Source organism: Dasypus novemcinctus, chromosome 1 (genome assembly GCF_030445035.2).
Source record: "Dasypus novemcinctus isolate mDasNov1 chromosome 1, mDasNov1.1.hap2, whole genome shotgun sequence".
In the NCBI taxonomy this organism is placed as follows: domain Eukaryota; kingdom Metazoa; phylum Chordata; class Mammalia; order Cingulata; family Dasypodidae; genus Dasypus; species Dasypus novemcinctus.
The window spans coordinates 134,853,401-134,872,111 of record NC_080673.1 but is presented as its reverse complement, the minus strand read 5'-3'; the positions used below and the strand labels follow the sequence as shown (position 1 = coordinate 134,872,111).

The 18,711-nt window shown below is 36.3% G+C and overlaps 1 protein-coding gene across 10 annotated transcripts in view; it reads left to right on the top strand.

Annotated features, from left to right (window-relative positions):
* The window catches only part of SLC4A4 (solute carrier family 4 member 4), a 445,649-nt gene that overhangs the window by 308,565 nt on the left and 118,373 nt on the right, over positions 1-18,711 (top strand). For all 10 annotated transcript variants that reach the window (XM_058297298.2, XM_071216116.1, XM_071216109.1 and 7 more), the window contains 4 exons: positions 5,880-5,967; positions 8,220-8,374; positions 9,003-9,116; positions 11,178-11,352. In XM_058297298.2, the coding sequence (XP_058153281.1) occupies positions 5,880-5,967; positions 8,220-8,374; positions 9,003-9,116; positions 11,178-11,352 (532 nt within the window). The remainder of the gene's footprint in view (positions 1-5,879; positions 5,968-8,219; positions 8,375-9,002; positions 9,117-11,177; positions 11,353-18,711) is intronic.

Here is an 18,711-nt window from a genome sequence, read left to right as displayed (position 1 = left end):
ATACATATATACATATGTGTAAAATTCATTAAGCGGTGTGCTTAAATTCACATACTTTACTCTTATGTATTATACCACAATAATTTCTTTTATTTTAAAAGGAAGCATATTACTATTATGTTACCTTCATGTACTCTTTACCCTACAGTGGACTATCCATCTCTCTCTTGGAAAACTGAGCTCAATAGAGTTAGGAAGCTTGCCTTAGGGTGACCAATTAGTTGGATAGAAGCTAATGCTTCACTTAAACTTGGGCTGAATAAAAGGGGTTTAAAGAGGGCTTGTATCTTTCAGAATGACATCAGAGATTATCACATGAATAGGAACATAACAAAATTTTTATTTGTGGAGTGCTTTCTTTGGGTTCCAGGGCAAAGACAGGTAACTTTTCTCTTTTGGTTTCCCCAAGTGAGCAAGAAGGACTGTGAATTCTCAGTAATCTTAGGTGAACTGAGCATGAAAAACTGTGAGAAAGAGGCTCAGTTTTATTTTGAGGCCTATTAGGAAGAGAGGAGAAAATTTAGACCTTATTTGTCCTGTTTATATATGTATTTTCTTCCCCATTTTTGTATTTCTTAAGCATTTGCAGCAGAAGTAATACATGGGAAGTCATTGGACAAATAGCAATGGAAAGGAGATGATCATTGCTTATTCAGTTAGTGGGAGTATTATGATTTGTGTTTTCTGTAAACTTAGCTGTTTTCTCGAAAAGATTCCAGCAAAGCTTTGCAGTTCCTATCTGAGCAATCACCTGGAGAACAGCTGATTCAGATAATGGCTGAAGTCCAGCTCATATACCCCTATGGTTTTATTTACGTCTCTTTGGACTAACATTCCTGGAGCTTGAAAGAAAAAAAAAACAAAACAAGAACATGTGATGGGTTACCAAAATTGTTTTTTTCCATTTTTGTTATTATTTTTCTTTAGAAACCACAAATTAAAAAACAAGACTTTTTATTTAATAATAATAATGCAGGCTCATTGAGTAGCAAATCATGACCATTTTTGTATTCCCTTCTATTCTTGTCTTATCAACTGCTCCTGTCTGGCTCGTTCTCCTTTTTCTTCCACATCTGAGGGTGTTAATCTAAGGTGAAATACAGCGTCATTAGCTGAAGGAGCCAAGCTATTCAAGGGAATGTAATTCAATAATATCATAAAACTATTTCAGAGCAGTAATCTGAACAATATATCCTTGCATGTTAACATTTTCCCCAGGAAATAGTTTTATCCATTTGCTGTCTTCTGAACCAATGCAAGCTGTAATCACTGAGTAGAGAGTCTCATTAGCTTTTGTGTGTGTGTGTGAGTAATGTGGGGCCATTTACAATAGCTGCATCCTGTAAAATCCAATAAAGGAATCCTGCAAAGGATCAGAATGCACTACCTCTGCATTCAATGACTGCCTTTAACATACATGCTACTCTGTTTGTACTATAGGGAGACCTGAAAAATTCTGTTTTTGTATGGAGATTTTCCTTTTAAAGATGGAAGAAAGCTATGCTTTCTTATATTTATTATTACTATTGTTATTAATCAGTAGTATTACTATAATGCACCTTTCAGGAAGTGTGGCTCCAGCAGCTCCCCTTTCTTGTGTAGAATTCACAAGTTTCATCTATTTATTCTGTTATTTGGTTGATCTGTTATAGCTTTCCTCTTGCAGTTGGCTTACTACCAACTAAGTAGATGTTTACTTGCTGTCTGTAAACATTTCTAGATTCTCTATTCTTTGATCTTTGGTAACTTGGTAGGCTAGGTGTATGATCTTGCATACACTTTGCTTGCTGTCTTGCTGTCTTATATCTGCTAAGACCACTACTCACTCCTATTTATGAGCCATGTAGGGATAGCTCATTTTACGGTTGAGAGATGGAGGCAAAGGGAAGATTCATTATCAGTGCTGGAAATAGAGCTGCAGATTTCTGACTCTGAGGCTAGACTTTTAAGGAAAGTGTAAGGAGATATGTGGAATGGATTGAAATAAAATATTTTATAGTTTTCCCATGAAGACTATTAAAAGCTCCAGATCAATTTGTCCTTTTCTAATCTTGATTTGCACATAAGGCAAATAATTATTCAGTGAGCTCTAGTCCTCTAAAAAATTAAAGTGTTTACCCTTTTAGTATCACTGTCATTTAATACATATTTTATGTGATAAACAATGATTTGCCAAAAAGAAGTATTTAATAGTTTGTGCTTCATTGTCAAAACCATTAAAAAAAGAGGGATTGGGATGGGGTCCTGGTAGCTCAGTTCTGTAAAGTCCTCCAATCTAATTTTTAGCTGATACTTACTGTATGTAATGTGGTTGGTTGTGGTGAGTTTGTGGTCGCTTGAATACATTGTGGAAACTACAGTTTAGCCATATTTTCAAAAGCCATTAAATGTGAATAATGGGTTATTTGATTCACTGTCGTTTTGAGAGAAGGGAGTAAAGGACTGGTACATGCTGAGTTTATTCTAGAAATAGCTGTGATATATCAGGAAGGAAGGGGGTGCACATCCGTGATGAAAAGATTGAGTGGTTTAGGAAGGCTGGCTCCTTTTCTGATATGCTCTGTTTTTGCCTATGATTATTATGTGAATGTGAATATCGCCCATTGGTTCCGGATACAGATCATCTGGTACTTTTTTTTTGTTGTGGAGAATGCTAGAGGCATCAGCCCCAGGCATAATAAGTTATATGAGAAAACTCACAAAAGTAGAAGGGCCTCATAAAGATTCTTGGGACAACTAGGCATTATTAAAAATTCTTTGACTTTTTAAAATACTTATGAGTGAATAAAAAGGATTCAGTAATAAAAATTAATTTTTTTCCAGGCTGTCAGCATAGGCTGTGCTCTACTAGCCACACTAATGTGATGTTTACTTTAGTTTGTTAATAAAGAAAAAAGCTTCTGGTTAAAAATAACATCTGTCCATTGACAAAAAACAGCTTGCACCATGAAAAGAGTTTTCAGTATATTATAAAAGCTGAGTTTGGCAGGATGTAGTTCTATCATAAAATTTTTAACAGCTTTTGCTTCTTTGAGGGTTAAAGGGGAGAGAACATGTTTCAGACAGAGGTTAACTACAACTTGCTGAGTTGTTCTGTGATGTTAATTTTCCCGGTCTCTCATCCTCTTTTTTTTAATAATACAACCCAAATTAGAGACTTCTTAAGTATCTCTGTTCCTGCAGATGAAGTTCTTGGGTTGAGGTGATGTTTCCTGCTCCGTTATGGATAGCCAGATTCTCTCTCTGTATCATTTTAGGGAAGAGAATTACTAATTTGTTTCTGACTAGAGTAACATGAAAATTTTAACTTATATATAACCATGTTATTTCTATTTGGCACTTGGTAATATTCCATTAAAGAAAAATTTATCTTTTATTAAAAAAGTAGAAATTACATTACCCAGGAAAGGGAACTTGTACCTTTACATCTTGATCACCAAACCAATAAAATTCTCATTCTGGGTTCATTGCTATGATATATGTTTTAGGCACAATTAAACCAATGCTTCCATTCATCCTTTGACTAGTAGTATTAAGCAGAGAGCAAGGAATAAATATTTTATGGAAAATGATTGCCCTCATCTCATAGAAGTTATCTTGGGGGCTCTCTCAACTCTTAGAATGGTTACCCATCATCTGCTCAAGTTTGTATTTGAGAACTATTGATGATTGTTTTTCTTGCTGTCTAACAAGATGGTATTTTGGCTTTGTTGCTTGATAATTATCCCATATGTTATTTGATGACTATATTTCCATAATGTATACTTGGAAGCTATAATCATGATGGAGATGTGAGAGAAAAGGAAGAAGGAGTACAGAGTGGGTCTGGAAAGATTTTACATATTATGAATCACTGAAAAGTTAAACTCTAAATACAATGAAATAATAAAAACAGTATGCAAAGAAAACCTATCATTTAAAAATCTATTAAAGGATCTAGGTGTTAATTTCTTTTGCTGCCCTGCAGCTGCTCCTTTTTTCTCAAATTACATCTTTATTGTCTAGCCTTGTACACAGACAGATAGGATTGGGAAATGTGATCAGAATTACAGGTATTCCTTAATTGGATTTTTATTTGGCTTTGGTAGTTATTCTTTGTATGTGTTCCACTCAAATCAGTGATCTGTCTCTTCAGAAAAATATATTTTACTCTCAAAAAAGATACTTTTTCACACTGTATATTGTGGTATATAATTTGGGCCAGCTTTAAAGGAAGAAAAGTTCTATTATCAATTCAGTCTCAGTATTAGAACTAAAACCCAGTTCTAGTAACAATTTCCTTCACACTTGAACTAGCTTTCCTGCTTGTTGATTGCTTTTGCTATTTCTACTACAATAACACCTGAAAGTGAGTATGCCACTCAGCTTTGGTTTCTAAGCAAATCAGTACAGAAATGGTTTTGATTATTCTGGTATTAAATCTGATTATGTAGATTTCCAGATACCTTCTCATAATCTTAATTTCTGATTTGTTTATTTATCTAATTCCTCCCTTGGACTGAGTTCTACAATGTAAAAAAAAAAAAAAGAATTATCCAGTTGAAGGCATTTGGGGATGAATCCTAATATTTTGTAGAACACTTGCTGCCAATCCTTTTTTATTTAAAATGAGGTATATAAATGCTAAAATTTTACTAAGCAAAATGCTAAACAATTCCTGGTGCCATAAAATCTTCCCAAAATTTTCTTTTCTCCAGCTAAGTATCCACAAGTTCTTTCCCCAGAGTGTCCTATGGAAGTGACTGTCTAATAGTTATTCTCTGTGGAATCACACCAGCATAATAGGCTGGGCAGGTCATATTAGGCAGAATTGTGTGGTGAAGTGGAAAAGCCTGTGTGTCTGTTCTCTGCCATTTGCTAGGCAAGGTCCTTGGGCTAATCCATTAACCTTCTTGATCCTCAGTTTTCTCACCATTAAATGGGAATAGGATATCCATCCTTATTGCACAGGGTTGTATGTAAGTTTAAATGAGATGGTGAATGTGAAAATCTTATAAAGTTTTAAAAAAGCTGTGCAAATATATGATGTTATCATTTTTACTGTCCTCATTATCTCCATGTTTGGTAAGATATGATCATAATCAATACAAGGATTTATCCAGTGCCACCTTTTGGATATTTTTTCTTATTCATTTACTTCTCAGGTTCCTTCCTCCCCAGTTGAGGCATGCCTCTTTGCCCTTGTGATCAGTGAGGGAATCCTTCCAACAGGATAAGAGGTGACCTAGTGGGGATAAGTTCACTATTGCTTGTTTCAAGACCTATTTACTGCAGAGCAATACTTTGTGCACTATCAAGAAAACAGGTTTGGAGAGGAAAATGAAGACACCCGCAGAGGACTTTAAACTGTTTGTAAATGATGCTCTATTTTGAATTTTTCTATTTCTGCCCTTTGGCCATCAGCATGTGGTTGACTTGTAGAGGAATTGAATTTTGCTGGCTCCCAGTCACTTCTAAGTAGAAACATTTCCTAAAAGTATGGAGAGAATCATTTGTCACTGCCCTTATGTGAAGATATACTACATCTTTCTAGTTATTGTGCCTAATGGGTGTTCTCCAAAGCTTCTGAGAGTCAGGAGAAATGGAAAGAAAGAAAAAGAAAGATTGAATAACTCATAAGATCAACCTTTTCTGCTCATTGAAGGGGCTTCTCAGGTTCCCATGCTAAATTCTCTTTTGCCTCCAAATAAACAGAACAACTATTTGCACTTCACAATAGTGCAGAGTATTCTTCATGTTACGAAGAACATTACTGTTGTTTTAAAAATGAATTTTAGGCCTAACCTTTTAATGAACTGGAATAAGCATTTCTCAGTTTTATATACATTGAGTCTGATGAAATGTGTGTTACAGCCTTTGCTTCTTTCCTTTTCCATTAGGTTCTTGTTCATTCTCTTAGGTCCTAAGGGGAAAGCCAAGTCCTACCATGAGATTGGCAGAGCCATTGCCACCTTGATGTCTGATGAGGTAGGGAATTGGGACCATGGTGATCTATGGATGTCCAACTTGCATTGTTTTCATTCTGTGTGAATTGACTGTCACAATTGATTCAATTGAAATTATGGGGTCACCAGTCTTCTTTATAACATAAAGTACAGGCATTTGTAGAAAATGAACTGAGTTTCACACAGTTTCCAGTCAGTAAGGTTTATAATTGTTTTTGCATTGAATTCCAACCCATGTCAGAATAAAACGTGTTTACCTTTTTTCTTCTATAAATTTTCAATTCCTAGAACTGGTATATGTTAAATATTCTTTAAAAAGTTCAAAATGACCATATTAATTTAATAAGCCATTTCCCTTAAAATAGTTGATATAGTCATCCTGGGAATGTCCATATATAATACTGTTTCAAGAATGAAGGGTTTTGTAGGAAAATAAAGTCTAATAAAATGAATAATGTATTTTTCTTAGGGATCAGAAAACACATGATTTTATGGTTTCTTTATCTTGTGTAAAAACTAAAATGCACTAGCAATCCTTATTGAGGGGAGTACTTTGGAATTATGACCTTACACACTCTCATAACAGCTCAACTGTCGTTACACCCATTTTAGATAAGATAAAACTTACTTACAACTAGTTTCACAGTAGGAGAAATAATATTAGAATGTAGGATCATTGATTTCTTCTTCTGCTTTCTATTTTAGCTATTTTCCCCAAATATCTTGCTTTAGCGTCATTGTTTGATTTGTCAGTTTCTCCATGTGTTGAGTGGCAATAATAGTATAGGACACTTTCCTCCTTATTTGTAAAAGAGTGATTACTCAGTTGGTTACTTTATCCTGGGATTGAAAGCGTTGAAGCATAGCTATGCTAGGATTTCCTTCCCTCCCTCCTTAAGAGAGCTAAGCATCTCAGTGGATAGATTAATTGATGTTTATATTTTCATTTAAAAAAAAAATCCTTTTTCCTAAGATATGTCAATTAGATATGCTTTAGGCTGCAAGCATCAAGAAAACCTGATTTGTAGTGGCTTAAACTCATTTAGATTTATGTTTCTCATATAACAAGAAATTAGGAGGTAGGTGGTTGCTGGGTTTGGTTTAAATTAACTGCTTAATGATAAATCAAGAGCCAAGGCTCTTGCTTCCTGGTCTTAAGGTGGCTGGTACAGTCAACAGGTGTCCCTCTAGGCAAGAAGAAGGGTGACATCTTTTTTTACGTATTTCTAAAACTTCCCCAGACAGCCTTTCTCTTATGTCTCCTTGTTTAGACTATCAATCCTCATCTGTTGGGGAGATTGAGAAAGTGACTCTTACTTTGCAACCTTTATAATGGGAGGCAACAAGGGAAAATGGGATTGAAGATTGCTGTGTCTGCCACAGATGATATACTGGCTCTTTGTATTACCTTCTCCCCAACAATCCAAGCTTCTCCCACTAAATATTGTTTGTTAGCTTTTGAATTTTGTTGTTTGGGAGAAGAGCAGTTTTAGAAGTGATCTTTAAGAATAGGTAGAGTGTTGAACAGGGCCGTGTTCTCTTCTGGAGACCAAAGAGTTTGACTCATGAAATATAAAAAACTTAGATTATTTGTCAAGAACTTTCAGATCTTCGGCTAGGTTAGAAGAATGGAATGATTGACAAGGAGGATTATATACATTCTAGAAGCTCCTTTGGAGGTTTGTATGGAATGCAAAAGGCATTTGCTGTTTTGGGGGTTTAGTTGCTGCCTTGTCTAGAAATAGGCAGATGCTTTGGTCTATATGTTGCCAATTTACCCCAGATTTTTTTTTATTTAACCACTAGCATTATATATGTGTTTGAGAGCTACAGTGTATAAGTCAAATTTGATTTGAAAACTCAGATTGAATTTTCCCTTCTTGATTTACCAGCAATTTGTTTGCTCCAGTTCTTTTTGTTTCAGGAAAATGCCTCTTTAGTATTTATCTCCAAATCATTTTAATCTGGCTTTCATAGCAACTATGTCAGTTGTGGTACATACCAGTGGGAGATAAAAGGCAGTATCATTTTATGGTAGTAGAATGGGGGGAAAGCATGTAAAACAAAACACCTGTTTTCTCATGCTTTTACCTGCATCCCTTGGGATTATAATCTGAAGATTTATCTATTTTGGATTAAACTGAATAATAGGAAATATGACAGCATGGTTATGGGAATACTACAGTAGATTATGGATCACATTCTTAAGCTTGACATGGTATGAGACATGTAGATAGTCTATTGTTGGATCAGGGCATCTCTTTTATTCTCTAGGTGTTCCATGATATTGCTTATAAAGCAAAAGACAGGCAAGACTTGATTGCTGGCATTGACGAGTTCCTGGATGAAGTCATTGTCCTTCCGCCTGGGGAATGGGATCCAACAATCAGGATAGAGCCTCCTAAGAGTCTTCCATCATCTGACAAAAGGTGAATTATCAGGCAATTGAGACTTTTCTGTTGCTGGAACATCCCTGGAAAGAAGGTTGTGTTAGGAAAAGGAAGTGGAGTCAGGCAACTGCTTTAATATTTTCAGGTTCCCATTTAACTTAATGTTTTATCGCAAGTGAATAACATTTGTGCCTTGGTTCCACATTCCCTTGACACTGTAAAATGAGGTTCTTTATGCTGTGATGTTATTCAGTGATTACAAATTAGAGATCTCAATCTATAATATTGGAATGTATCACAGAGATTCTATGGAGATGTTTTCAGGATTCCTTATACAGGTAAAAGGGCCCAATAATTCAATATGATTTAAAAGTTTAAGAAATTGGGTGAAAGAGTTGAGGAGACACCACCTATAGAAATCTCTTATTTCCCAGGTACAATTTTCCCTCTTATGCAATATATAATTCATTCAGTATTTCTATTCATCTAGTCATTTGTCTTGGCTCTAAATATAATACCTAAGAAATATCTGTTAGGATGCAGAAAGGAATGCTCTTTTCTTCCAAAAGGACTTTACTTCATCTCTCCTTTAGGCAGTTGATGATACAGTTGAGAAGAAGATAAATGAAATAACTAATATAATTTTGGGCTCTGTTGTCTTGCTTAGAAAGAATATGTATTCAGGTGGAGAGAATGTTCAGATGAATGGAGATATGCCCCATGATGGAGGACATGGAGGAGGAGGACATGGGGACTGTGAAGAATTGCAGCGAACTGGACGGTAACTAATGGATTGATCCATTTGCCATTCATGATGAGGATCTCCTTAGAGAGAAATTTCCATTCTTCTTTCTATCAGCATTTTATGAACTGGTTTGTTCATTTGTTTGTCCAGCAAATATTCATAATGTACCCATTTGTTCCAGGCACTGGGTTACAGCAGTGAATTGAACAAAAACCCTAGCCCTCATGGGGCTTGCTTTGTAGGGGTAGGAGACCAACAATACACAAACAAATAAATGTGGTGATGGTTTTGGGGGGAAAATAAAGCAGAAGTGGGGAGTTTTGTGATGCAAGAAAGTATTACAGTTTTAGATAGGGTGATTAGAGAAGGCATTATAGAGAAGGTAATATTTGAGAAAAGTCCTGAAGGCAGTGGGAATCAGGCCATGTAGATGTGGGAGTTGGGAAGAGTGTTCCAAGTAGAGAGGACAGCAACACAGTGTGCCCGCACTGTGCCAAGACCAACAAGAAGACCAGTGTGACTGGGAGTGGAGTGAGTATAGAGGAGTATTAGAGAGATAAAGAGAGAGTTGGTGTGCCAAGAAGACTGACTGACGTGCCAGTCTTCCTGTTTTAGTTTCTTGCCTGCTAAAGCAAATGTCATGTAATGGGTTGGCTTAAACAACTGAAATTTATTGACGCACAGTTTTGAGGATAGGAGAAGTCCAAAATCAAGGCATCATCAAGGATATGCTTTCTTCCAGAGGATTGGCATTCTGGGGCTGGCTGCCAGATACTCTTGGTGATTGTCCTTTCTGTCTCATGGCATTGCACATGGCGGCCTCTCCTAGTTTCTGGATGTTCCCTGTGGCTTTCTCTCCCTGTGTCTGTATTTTATTCTACTTATAAAGGAATCCAGTAATAGGATTAAGACCTGTCCTCATTCAGTTGGACCACACCTTAACAGAAGTAACTTCATCAAAAGGTTATACTTAAAATGGGTTCACACCCTCAGGAATGGTTTAAGATTGAGAACATGTCTTTCTGGGGTATACAAAGCTCCAAGCCACCATACTTCCTCATCTGGCTTTCATGATTCCATCTCTTCCCTGTATACTTACTCAAAAGTGAGTAACTTTTTAGGGAAATGAGTAATTCTTTATGAACTATGTTCATTAGAAATATCCTTTTCCTTTTCTACAGATATAATTTTTTAAAAATTCAATCAGAGTATAATTCCCTTCTTCCATATTTTGCCTGTCACACATACATTGAATGTCTCTAGTATGCCTGGCATCAGGCACAGCCCCATCCATAACAAGAAGCTGAGACATGGCACTGAGGTCATCTCAGGTCCAACAGGCACGCAGAGAGAGACAATCCTAATAAATTGTAATAGCGTACAGTGGAACTTGACTGGAGGTTCAAGACTTGAGAAAGTTGCATGGTTCCCCTCCCTTTGTTCTTTGAGGTTCTTGCTCAAAGTACCCTGCCTGGGAGGCCAGTTCTGGCTATTCTATCTAAAATTTCAACCACTGCTTATCCCCTCTTCTCCACTTCATTTTTCCCTTGATTTTTAGCACTGTGCATTTTACACACTTTTCTTGTTTATTGTCTATCCCCCATAGAAAGTAAACTATGAGGGCTGGGATTTTTGTGTGGTTCATTGCTGTCTCTCTAGCATGCAGAGTATTGCCTTGGCATATTGCAGGTGATCAATAAACATTTCTTGAACGAATGAATGAATGAATGAATGAAGCAAGGTGGTAAGGAAGTCATGGCAAGATTATAAGGGTCTTATATGATTTACTCACATGTTTAGACTTTTTGTTTAGGCAGTGAGAAATTATAATTTATTGACACTGTACACTCTCCTCTAAAGACCCACTGGCTAGTCTTTAGGGAATGTGACACTTAATTTGGCAAGCAGAAAAGAGAGCCATAGAAGAACATTTATTTCTCTACAGTTTTCTGGTTTCCTGTTAAGTGGTCAGTTAGTACCTTATAGTTGATTCCCGCATTTTAAGTACAATTTCTTTGTGGTTAAGTAAGTTATCTCTTGGTTATTTTTATGTTAATTCATTTTACATTGTCACATGTTTGCTTTCTTTCTGCATAGGTTTTGTGGTGGGCTAATTAAGGACTTAAAGAGGAAAGCACCATTTTTTGCCAGTGATTTTTATGATGCTTTAAATATTCAAGCTCTTTCAGCAATTCTCTTCATTTATCTGGCAACTGTAACTAATGCTATCACTTTTGGAGGACTGCTTGGGGATGCCACTGACAACATGCAGGTGGGTATGATTTTGGGGAGGACACAAATAGTACAACCCAGATTGCCTCCTCACCCCTACAGCTCAGTTAGAAGCAGATGGCCTTTCAGTTACTCAGCGTGATTTTCTTTCTTTTGCTGGATGCTGCATTTTACTTTGCTTCTGGCTTGCTGCTGTATTTCCAGCATTTTAGTAATTACAAAAATAGCTTGATGAAATCTAGATTGAGTCACAAGTGGAGAAAAGAAGGGAAGGAAATGAGGATATACAATTCTATTTGGGCAAAAACATATCAGCTGCTTTAATGTTGTGCAGTGCATAAGTTTTAGATCTTTCACTACCTTGAGTGTATGGGTCATATACCATTAAACTTGATGACCATGATTTTTTGGGAAATGCATGATTAGCTCCATTTTACACATGAACAAATAGTTATCAAGCAACTGAGTGATTTTCTCAAGGTTGAATTTGCATATCTACTGGTAGGTTCAGCTGAACTTAGTGTTTAATGAGTACAAGCCAAAAGTTGTTTCTCCTATACTTGGATCTACCTCTCATTAAACTGTAAAGACAGACTTATTTTGTACAAACCAAATTTGTTGGTTTCTTTGCAGGTGGCATTTGCTTTCTTTTTGTACCAACCAAACCCAGAGTTTGAGTGATAGAAAAGATATTTTAAATATGTGGAATCAACCAACCAGAAAAATAAGTTAAAAAAAAACTTTTAGTTGATCCCTTCATTTAAAAAAAGCATTGTGCTAAGTGCTGAATACAGAGTCATGAATATAACAAAAGTCTTATGAAAAGAACCAGATTTGAGCCCTTTTCAATCTCTGTTTTCCCATATCAGTACTTATTTCTGCTTGGACCATGTGGCATTCATAAGTGTCAGTTTATTTTAAAAATTCAGCTCATTCCAAAGGATCGCTTTTTCTTCTACTGCCATTTTCTTCCCTAGACTAATTCATATTCCAGATTTCTGCCTAAATACAAACATGAGGTAGAGACTATAACAGCTATGTAAGTAAAGAGTGTGAAATTACTTTAAAAAATGTATTTTAGTTTTAAGTGCATGATTATCTTTGTTGCCTTTATCTATAGCTATATAACATAATCACAAAACTTAGAGACGTAAGATAACTATTTAGAATAACCATTTTATTATGACCTCTCATGGTTTTGGGAGCTGATGGACTTAGCCAGGCAGGTGTCGGTTGGGTCCCTCCTACTGGGACAGCTGCAGTCAGATACCTGCTGAAGTTGGAGTCATCAGAAGGATTCTTTCCTCAAATGTGTGGTGACTGCACTGGACTGACCAGAACAGCTGGGGCCTGGTTGGCATCTCTCTTTCCACACTACTTTTCCATATGGCTACTTTGGGTTTCCTCACAGCATGGCAGTCAAAGAATTACTGGACTTCTTATATAGTGGTTGTCTTACCCCAGAGCAGGTGTTCCAAGAGACCAAGGAGAAAGTTACATGACCTATTTTGACAGCCTCAAAAGAGATAGCATCCTGGGTGCTAAATTCTACAGCTCAGTCTTTATTGGAGGCTGGCTACCACTGCTCTCCTCTTCCTATTCCATATGACTGTTTGTTAAAATTACTTAAAAGTAATGTACATTTTAGAACATAGCTCATTTTTATATTATAAATTATTGTGGTTTATAATATATAGACAGATACATGTCCATCATACTTTATTGTTGTAATAGTATGTTGTACTAACTACTATCAAATCATTATTTCTGAATAGAAACCACACTTTAAAAAGGATGAAAAAATCTTAGTTGCATGATAAGATTCTCATGTGAAAGTTATTTATGTCCCATTCTAGCAAGCACCATTTAACTTTTCTGATTCACACCACATTAGGTGATTATAGCATTGGATAATAATAGAAAATGTAGACGTCCTAGACATCGGAATAAATATATTTGGTGGACAAAATTCAAAAGCACTAAAAGAGGGAAAATGATCCTACAGGAATCCCACAAGAATAGGGTGATAGATCTGGTTCTGGGGTTGTGTAACTTTGTCGATGTGAACCAGCCTGTTATATTCTAGCTAAACAGAGTGTGTATGACACTGCTACTATAGTCAAAAGTAGCATTGTGTGTAGGAGCCATGAAGTGATTTTCTTCTACAGCTAAATCATGTTATAAAGAATTTGAATATGGTATAACTGAAATGGATTGGAATATTGAAATATGGCATATGTTAGGAAAAACTAATTGTATTGGATTCACTTAGCACAGGGAATAGGTTGCAAATTTAAATGTCTGCAGAGGACATGCAGGCCTCATATGTGAGAGAAGGGAGTTGGGTAGGGATTGCAATGACCCCTGAAAGCCAATGATCCATCACAAGGGGGAAGTGGGCACCAGCTTTGTTTGATCTCATGTGCACCTGCACCAGTATTGCCTCGTTCTCTGATTTTCAAAGAGAGGCAGGAAATTCAAAGTCTGTGTGGAATTTGGTGATTTTTAAATATTGACAACTAATCAACATAATAAAAGTAACATTGTGCTGGCTAAAGAACACACATCTGTGTGTTGCTTATGAAAGACCAGTGGCATGAGAGTAGAAGTCAAGTTGGGTAGGATCCACACATGAGTATATGAAAAGGGTGGGTTGTTATTTTTTTCTGTTTTTTGTTCCACTGATTAGTCAAGAATGAGTAAATTAGATTGTAATAGTGATATTAGTAATAGAAGTTTCATAAAGTCTGATCTACCAGCAAATGGCGTGGTTATTCTTCATCCAAATGATTGGCTTAAAGAGTAACTAAGACATATTATTCAAGAAAACAAGTAGAAAAGAAAGCCCTGGGAAAGTACTATGAGGCATACAGGCACATATTAAGGAAATAAAAGGAAGCTGTAATTAATAGGTAAAAGAGGCTTTTGACAGGGTCATAAGATCAAAATAGTTTTGAGTTTTTCATTTGTTTTTGTTTCTCATGCTTTCAGTGTCATATCTAACAATCCATTGCAAGGCCCAGACCATGGAGATTTGCCCCTGTATTATCTTCTAAGAGTTATATAGTTTTAGCTCATATATACAGGCCCTTGATTCATTTTGAATTTAATTTTGTATGTGGTGTACCTTTTTTTTTCTTCATGCAGATATTCAGTTTTCCTAACACCATTTGTTGAAGATACTATTCTTTTCCCATTGCATGTACTTAGCACTATTGTCAAAAATCAATTGGCCATAAACATGTGGTTCATTTTGAATTTTCAGTTCAGTTCTGCTAGCCTGTTGTCTATCTTTGGGACTGTACCTTTCAGAGTATATAGGGATTTTTGTGTGTGTGCAGATAATTTTTTTTTTTTTTTTTAACTTTTTCAGGAGGTACTGGGGATTGAAATCCGGGCCTTGTACATGGGAAGCAGGCACTCAGCCACTAGCCATACCTGCTCCTTGTGCAGATAATTTTTAAACCAGTTTTTTCACGGACCTTCTCATTGAGATGGGAACATTGTGACACTCCCTATGTGTTAGTTTAGTACCTTTTATAACTGAATTGATTTCTTTTGCAATCTCCTAAGACTTAGCTTTAGAATACTGCATCTGAAACTTCGGAAGCGGTCTCCTAAAGTCTGTTAATCCCTCTTAGGTGAATTAACTTCTATATGAGTGTGTTAACAGGAAAGTAAAGGATTCTACTGTGTGATATATACAGGTGTAACTAATACAGGTACTTTTCTTCTCTGTAATAAATAACATTGCAAAAGCCTTGCTTATGGAGTAAGATATTTTCCAGGCCCTAAAGACTTCAGTAGAAACATAAATACTTTCAGTGAGTCAGGATGTATAATAGTAAACTAAAATGACCATTTACCAGATATTATTCTTGAGATTTGATGTAATTTAAAGTATCTAATTCAAATCCATGAGGATATTTGTCAGAACTAGTTTGGTTTTTTCATAAGTAAATTTTCTTATCTCCATTGATAAATTCATAGAAGCTGTAGAATCTCTATTGCTTTTAAAAGTTTCTACGAGTGAAAATATTGAAAGATAATTTCCTCTTGCTTCTGTAGTATTTTTCCTTTGAGAGATGTTGTAGCTATGTCCTCCTCCTATGCTCTACTAGTTTATGGTAGTCACAGTGAGTTTATAGTAGTCACAGTGAGTCACAGAAACATTGAGAGAGATAGAAAATTAATAATCATTAATAGATATTTGTTGAGCTGAATTTTGTCATTTCTTTTGTGTAGAATAATGCTATTAGCAAATGGGTTTGTAGAACTAGGAACTGGGCTTATAGATCTAAAATGGTCTGTCTAAATAGAAATTGACTAGTGCATGGACACATGTCAACAGTCATATTTGAGTAATTTTACATATTTCCCAGTAATTTTAGATATCCTAATATTTTACATATGAAAATTTTACCTAGGAAAAATTTACATAGAATCATTGTATTAGCTTTCCTTACAATAGTAAATGGCATAGATATAGTTCTGACTGTTTAAAGAACCAGGGAGTGAGATGGTTTAATGGGTGAAAGAGTAGCTCATGACTGAATGGGTAAGTACTTGAGCATACAGACATTTTGATGATCTGACAGAAGCCTTGCCATCAAGGCAACAAAATATTTTATGATTTGGTGCTGAGGCCCAGGTCATTTCACAGGTGTATGACAGAGACTAGGTCATTCTTTCAAAAATATTTATTATCTGCTATGTGCCAGGCATGATTTAAAATGTTATAGATAAGATAATTGAGCAAAACCTATAAGAATGCCTACTCTGAAGGTGTTTACAGTTTAGTGTGTTGATAAAAACATCTTTCTATACCCCCAAGAAATTCCAGTATTGGTGTGTAGTAGGCTTAAGGGAGAAGTCCTCTGGCTTCTTTGACTTGCCAGACACTGGACCCAGGACTGGGCAGAAGAGCATTAACAAAGCTGGAATAACCTGAGATTATAGCATATGCCTTCATAGATGTGGAAGTGGGTTATTCTCGAAAGCATGGAAACTCCACTGAGTCAACTGAGAACAGTGTGCTTGCCTATAAACGCAGGCAGCTCAGAGGAGGTTCACCCAGGGCCTTTATTTTCAGACTGCAAATAGACATAGGTCCTGGGTGGCAACATGTTGCAAAAACAAGATGAGTCATGGTACTGCTGTTGTCTAAGCAAACTCTTCTGCCAGCTTCTGTTCACAAGGTCTTGCCTGCTGGAAGACAGGAATATGCATTTAAACATTCATTTCAGAGCTGAAATATATATACTTTCAGTGAAAATGTAGCTAAAAACAAAGAATAAAATCTTTTCCTCCTTAAAAGATCTTATGAGCTATATATATCTTTCCAGTGGAACTATGTTCAAAATGAAATAGTTAAGGATACCATGGCTCCAAGTGTAATACAAATCTGGATGGCTGTAGATGTCTGCATGAATTCTCCAACTCTGCACAGAAATTTTGACCATCAGACTGCTCTGAGAGGACTCTGGGCCTTATAGAATGGGTATTAACGTATTCCTCATTAAGTGTGGGCAGTTGAAGTTTAGCCAGCCTCTTTCTGACTTGGACAGACTCAAACTTTAGCTATTCTCAGTATTATACTGTAGCCCGCTGAATTTACTCATCAGTAGCTGAAACTGGTGCCCAGTCATCTCTTTGCCCCCATTTTGGGAAGCGGAGCTTTCAATTCCAGCCACGGAACAGCTCTGGAGGTGGCCTGTGCCTCCAGTGGAGGATGGGTACCGGCCTCCAGGGCAAGGAGCACTCTACTGAGTCTTCTCTGCAGACTGCAGATGGGCAGTCTCCTCCTTCCACTCCTTCAAGTTTCTGGGAGAAACTGAGTTATTCTACCAAGAGTTGACCCTATTTTCATCTAAGATTCATCCCTGGCTTCTAACTGTTTCCTGTTCTTAAAGCACAATATCAAAGATATATAAAATAAGCTTTCTGAGGCCGGCAATTGGGCAATGTTCTCATTGTGCTTTTCTGTAAGTCACACCTTCATGATGCTCTGGTCCCTCTGCTGTACTGCCAAGTAAACAAAGGCTTTTCAGCATTACCATCCTAAACACATGTCCTGTCCACTGCCTCTTTCTGTGATCTACAAATTCCATTATATTTATTTGCTTGACTACCAAGCAAATTCACAGTTCTATTCATTTAGATATTTTAAATTAAAATTTTAAATGTTGATAAAATTGTAGTATAACTATATATCACCAGAATTTATTATAAGTATGGGTTTTTCATGCAAAGTATTAGCTGGAACAGAACCTTGATAGCAAACTAAATCAACAGATACTTAGGAATATCTTAGTCTGTGGACAAGGCACTGATAAAAGGAACAGTTTTTGAGGTAATTCTTTATGTTACTTAAAAATTTTTTTTAGTTTTTTGTAGTGCAGAAATAAACTTTAATTTGAATCTGCATTGTTGATTATGAAAATGGAAGACAGAATGAAGACTGAGTGAAGAAAGTAATTTTATTTTTTCCAGGAGTAAATATAATTCGGTTTTCAAAAGCCTCGTAGCAAAAGATTACAGTAAGATTTTTAGAATTCTGTGAATTTCATGATATTTGTGGAGCCTGCCACGACACATTTTAAGGGAATTTTTCTTATAATAAGAAACATTTATAGCTGACATCTAAATTTGAGGCTTTGTTTTAACATACTGCTGTGCTGAGAATCTTTAATCAATCTGCTTAATTTGGAAATGTATCATTTCTTATTCATATACAATATTCCTCGACAAGACAGACTTTTTGTACCAAGCTCATCATATGCAATTTATGATTGCAATGTTAAAGTAAATTGATAGGACTATCCAATAATTTCAATTCCCTAAGTGTTACACTTTGGCATCAAAATGCATTTCTTCCCTGCTGTGTGTAGCAGTTTGATATTATTGATGAATTCCAAAAAGAAATATTGGATTATGTTTGTAAACTGATCTTTTCCTCTGGGCATATTAGATTATATTGGATTCATAGGTTTACTTGATTAAGTAATTATGTAAACGTCTTGTGCCAGTAGGGCATTGAGTCCCCACCCTTTGGTGGGTGGGAACTCACAGATAAAAGGCATAGCAAAGGACAGAGTTGGAGGGTTTTTGATGTTGGAGTTTTATGCTGAAGCCTTAAGCTGGAGCGCTGGGAAGAGAGGAACCATAAGCCTGGAAAGAAGCGAGCCTGGGAAGAGAGGAACCCAGGAGGCCTGAACCCTCACAGATGTCGGCAGCCGTCTTGCTCCCACATGTGAAAATAGACTTTGGTGAGGGAAGTAAATTATACTTTATGGCCTGGTATCTGTAAGCTCCTACACCAAATAAATACCCTTTTTAAAAACCAACCAATTTCTGGTATTTTGCATCAGCACCTCTTTGGCTGACTAATAGAATGTGA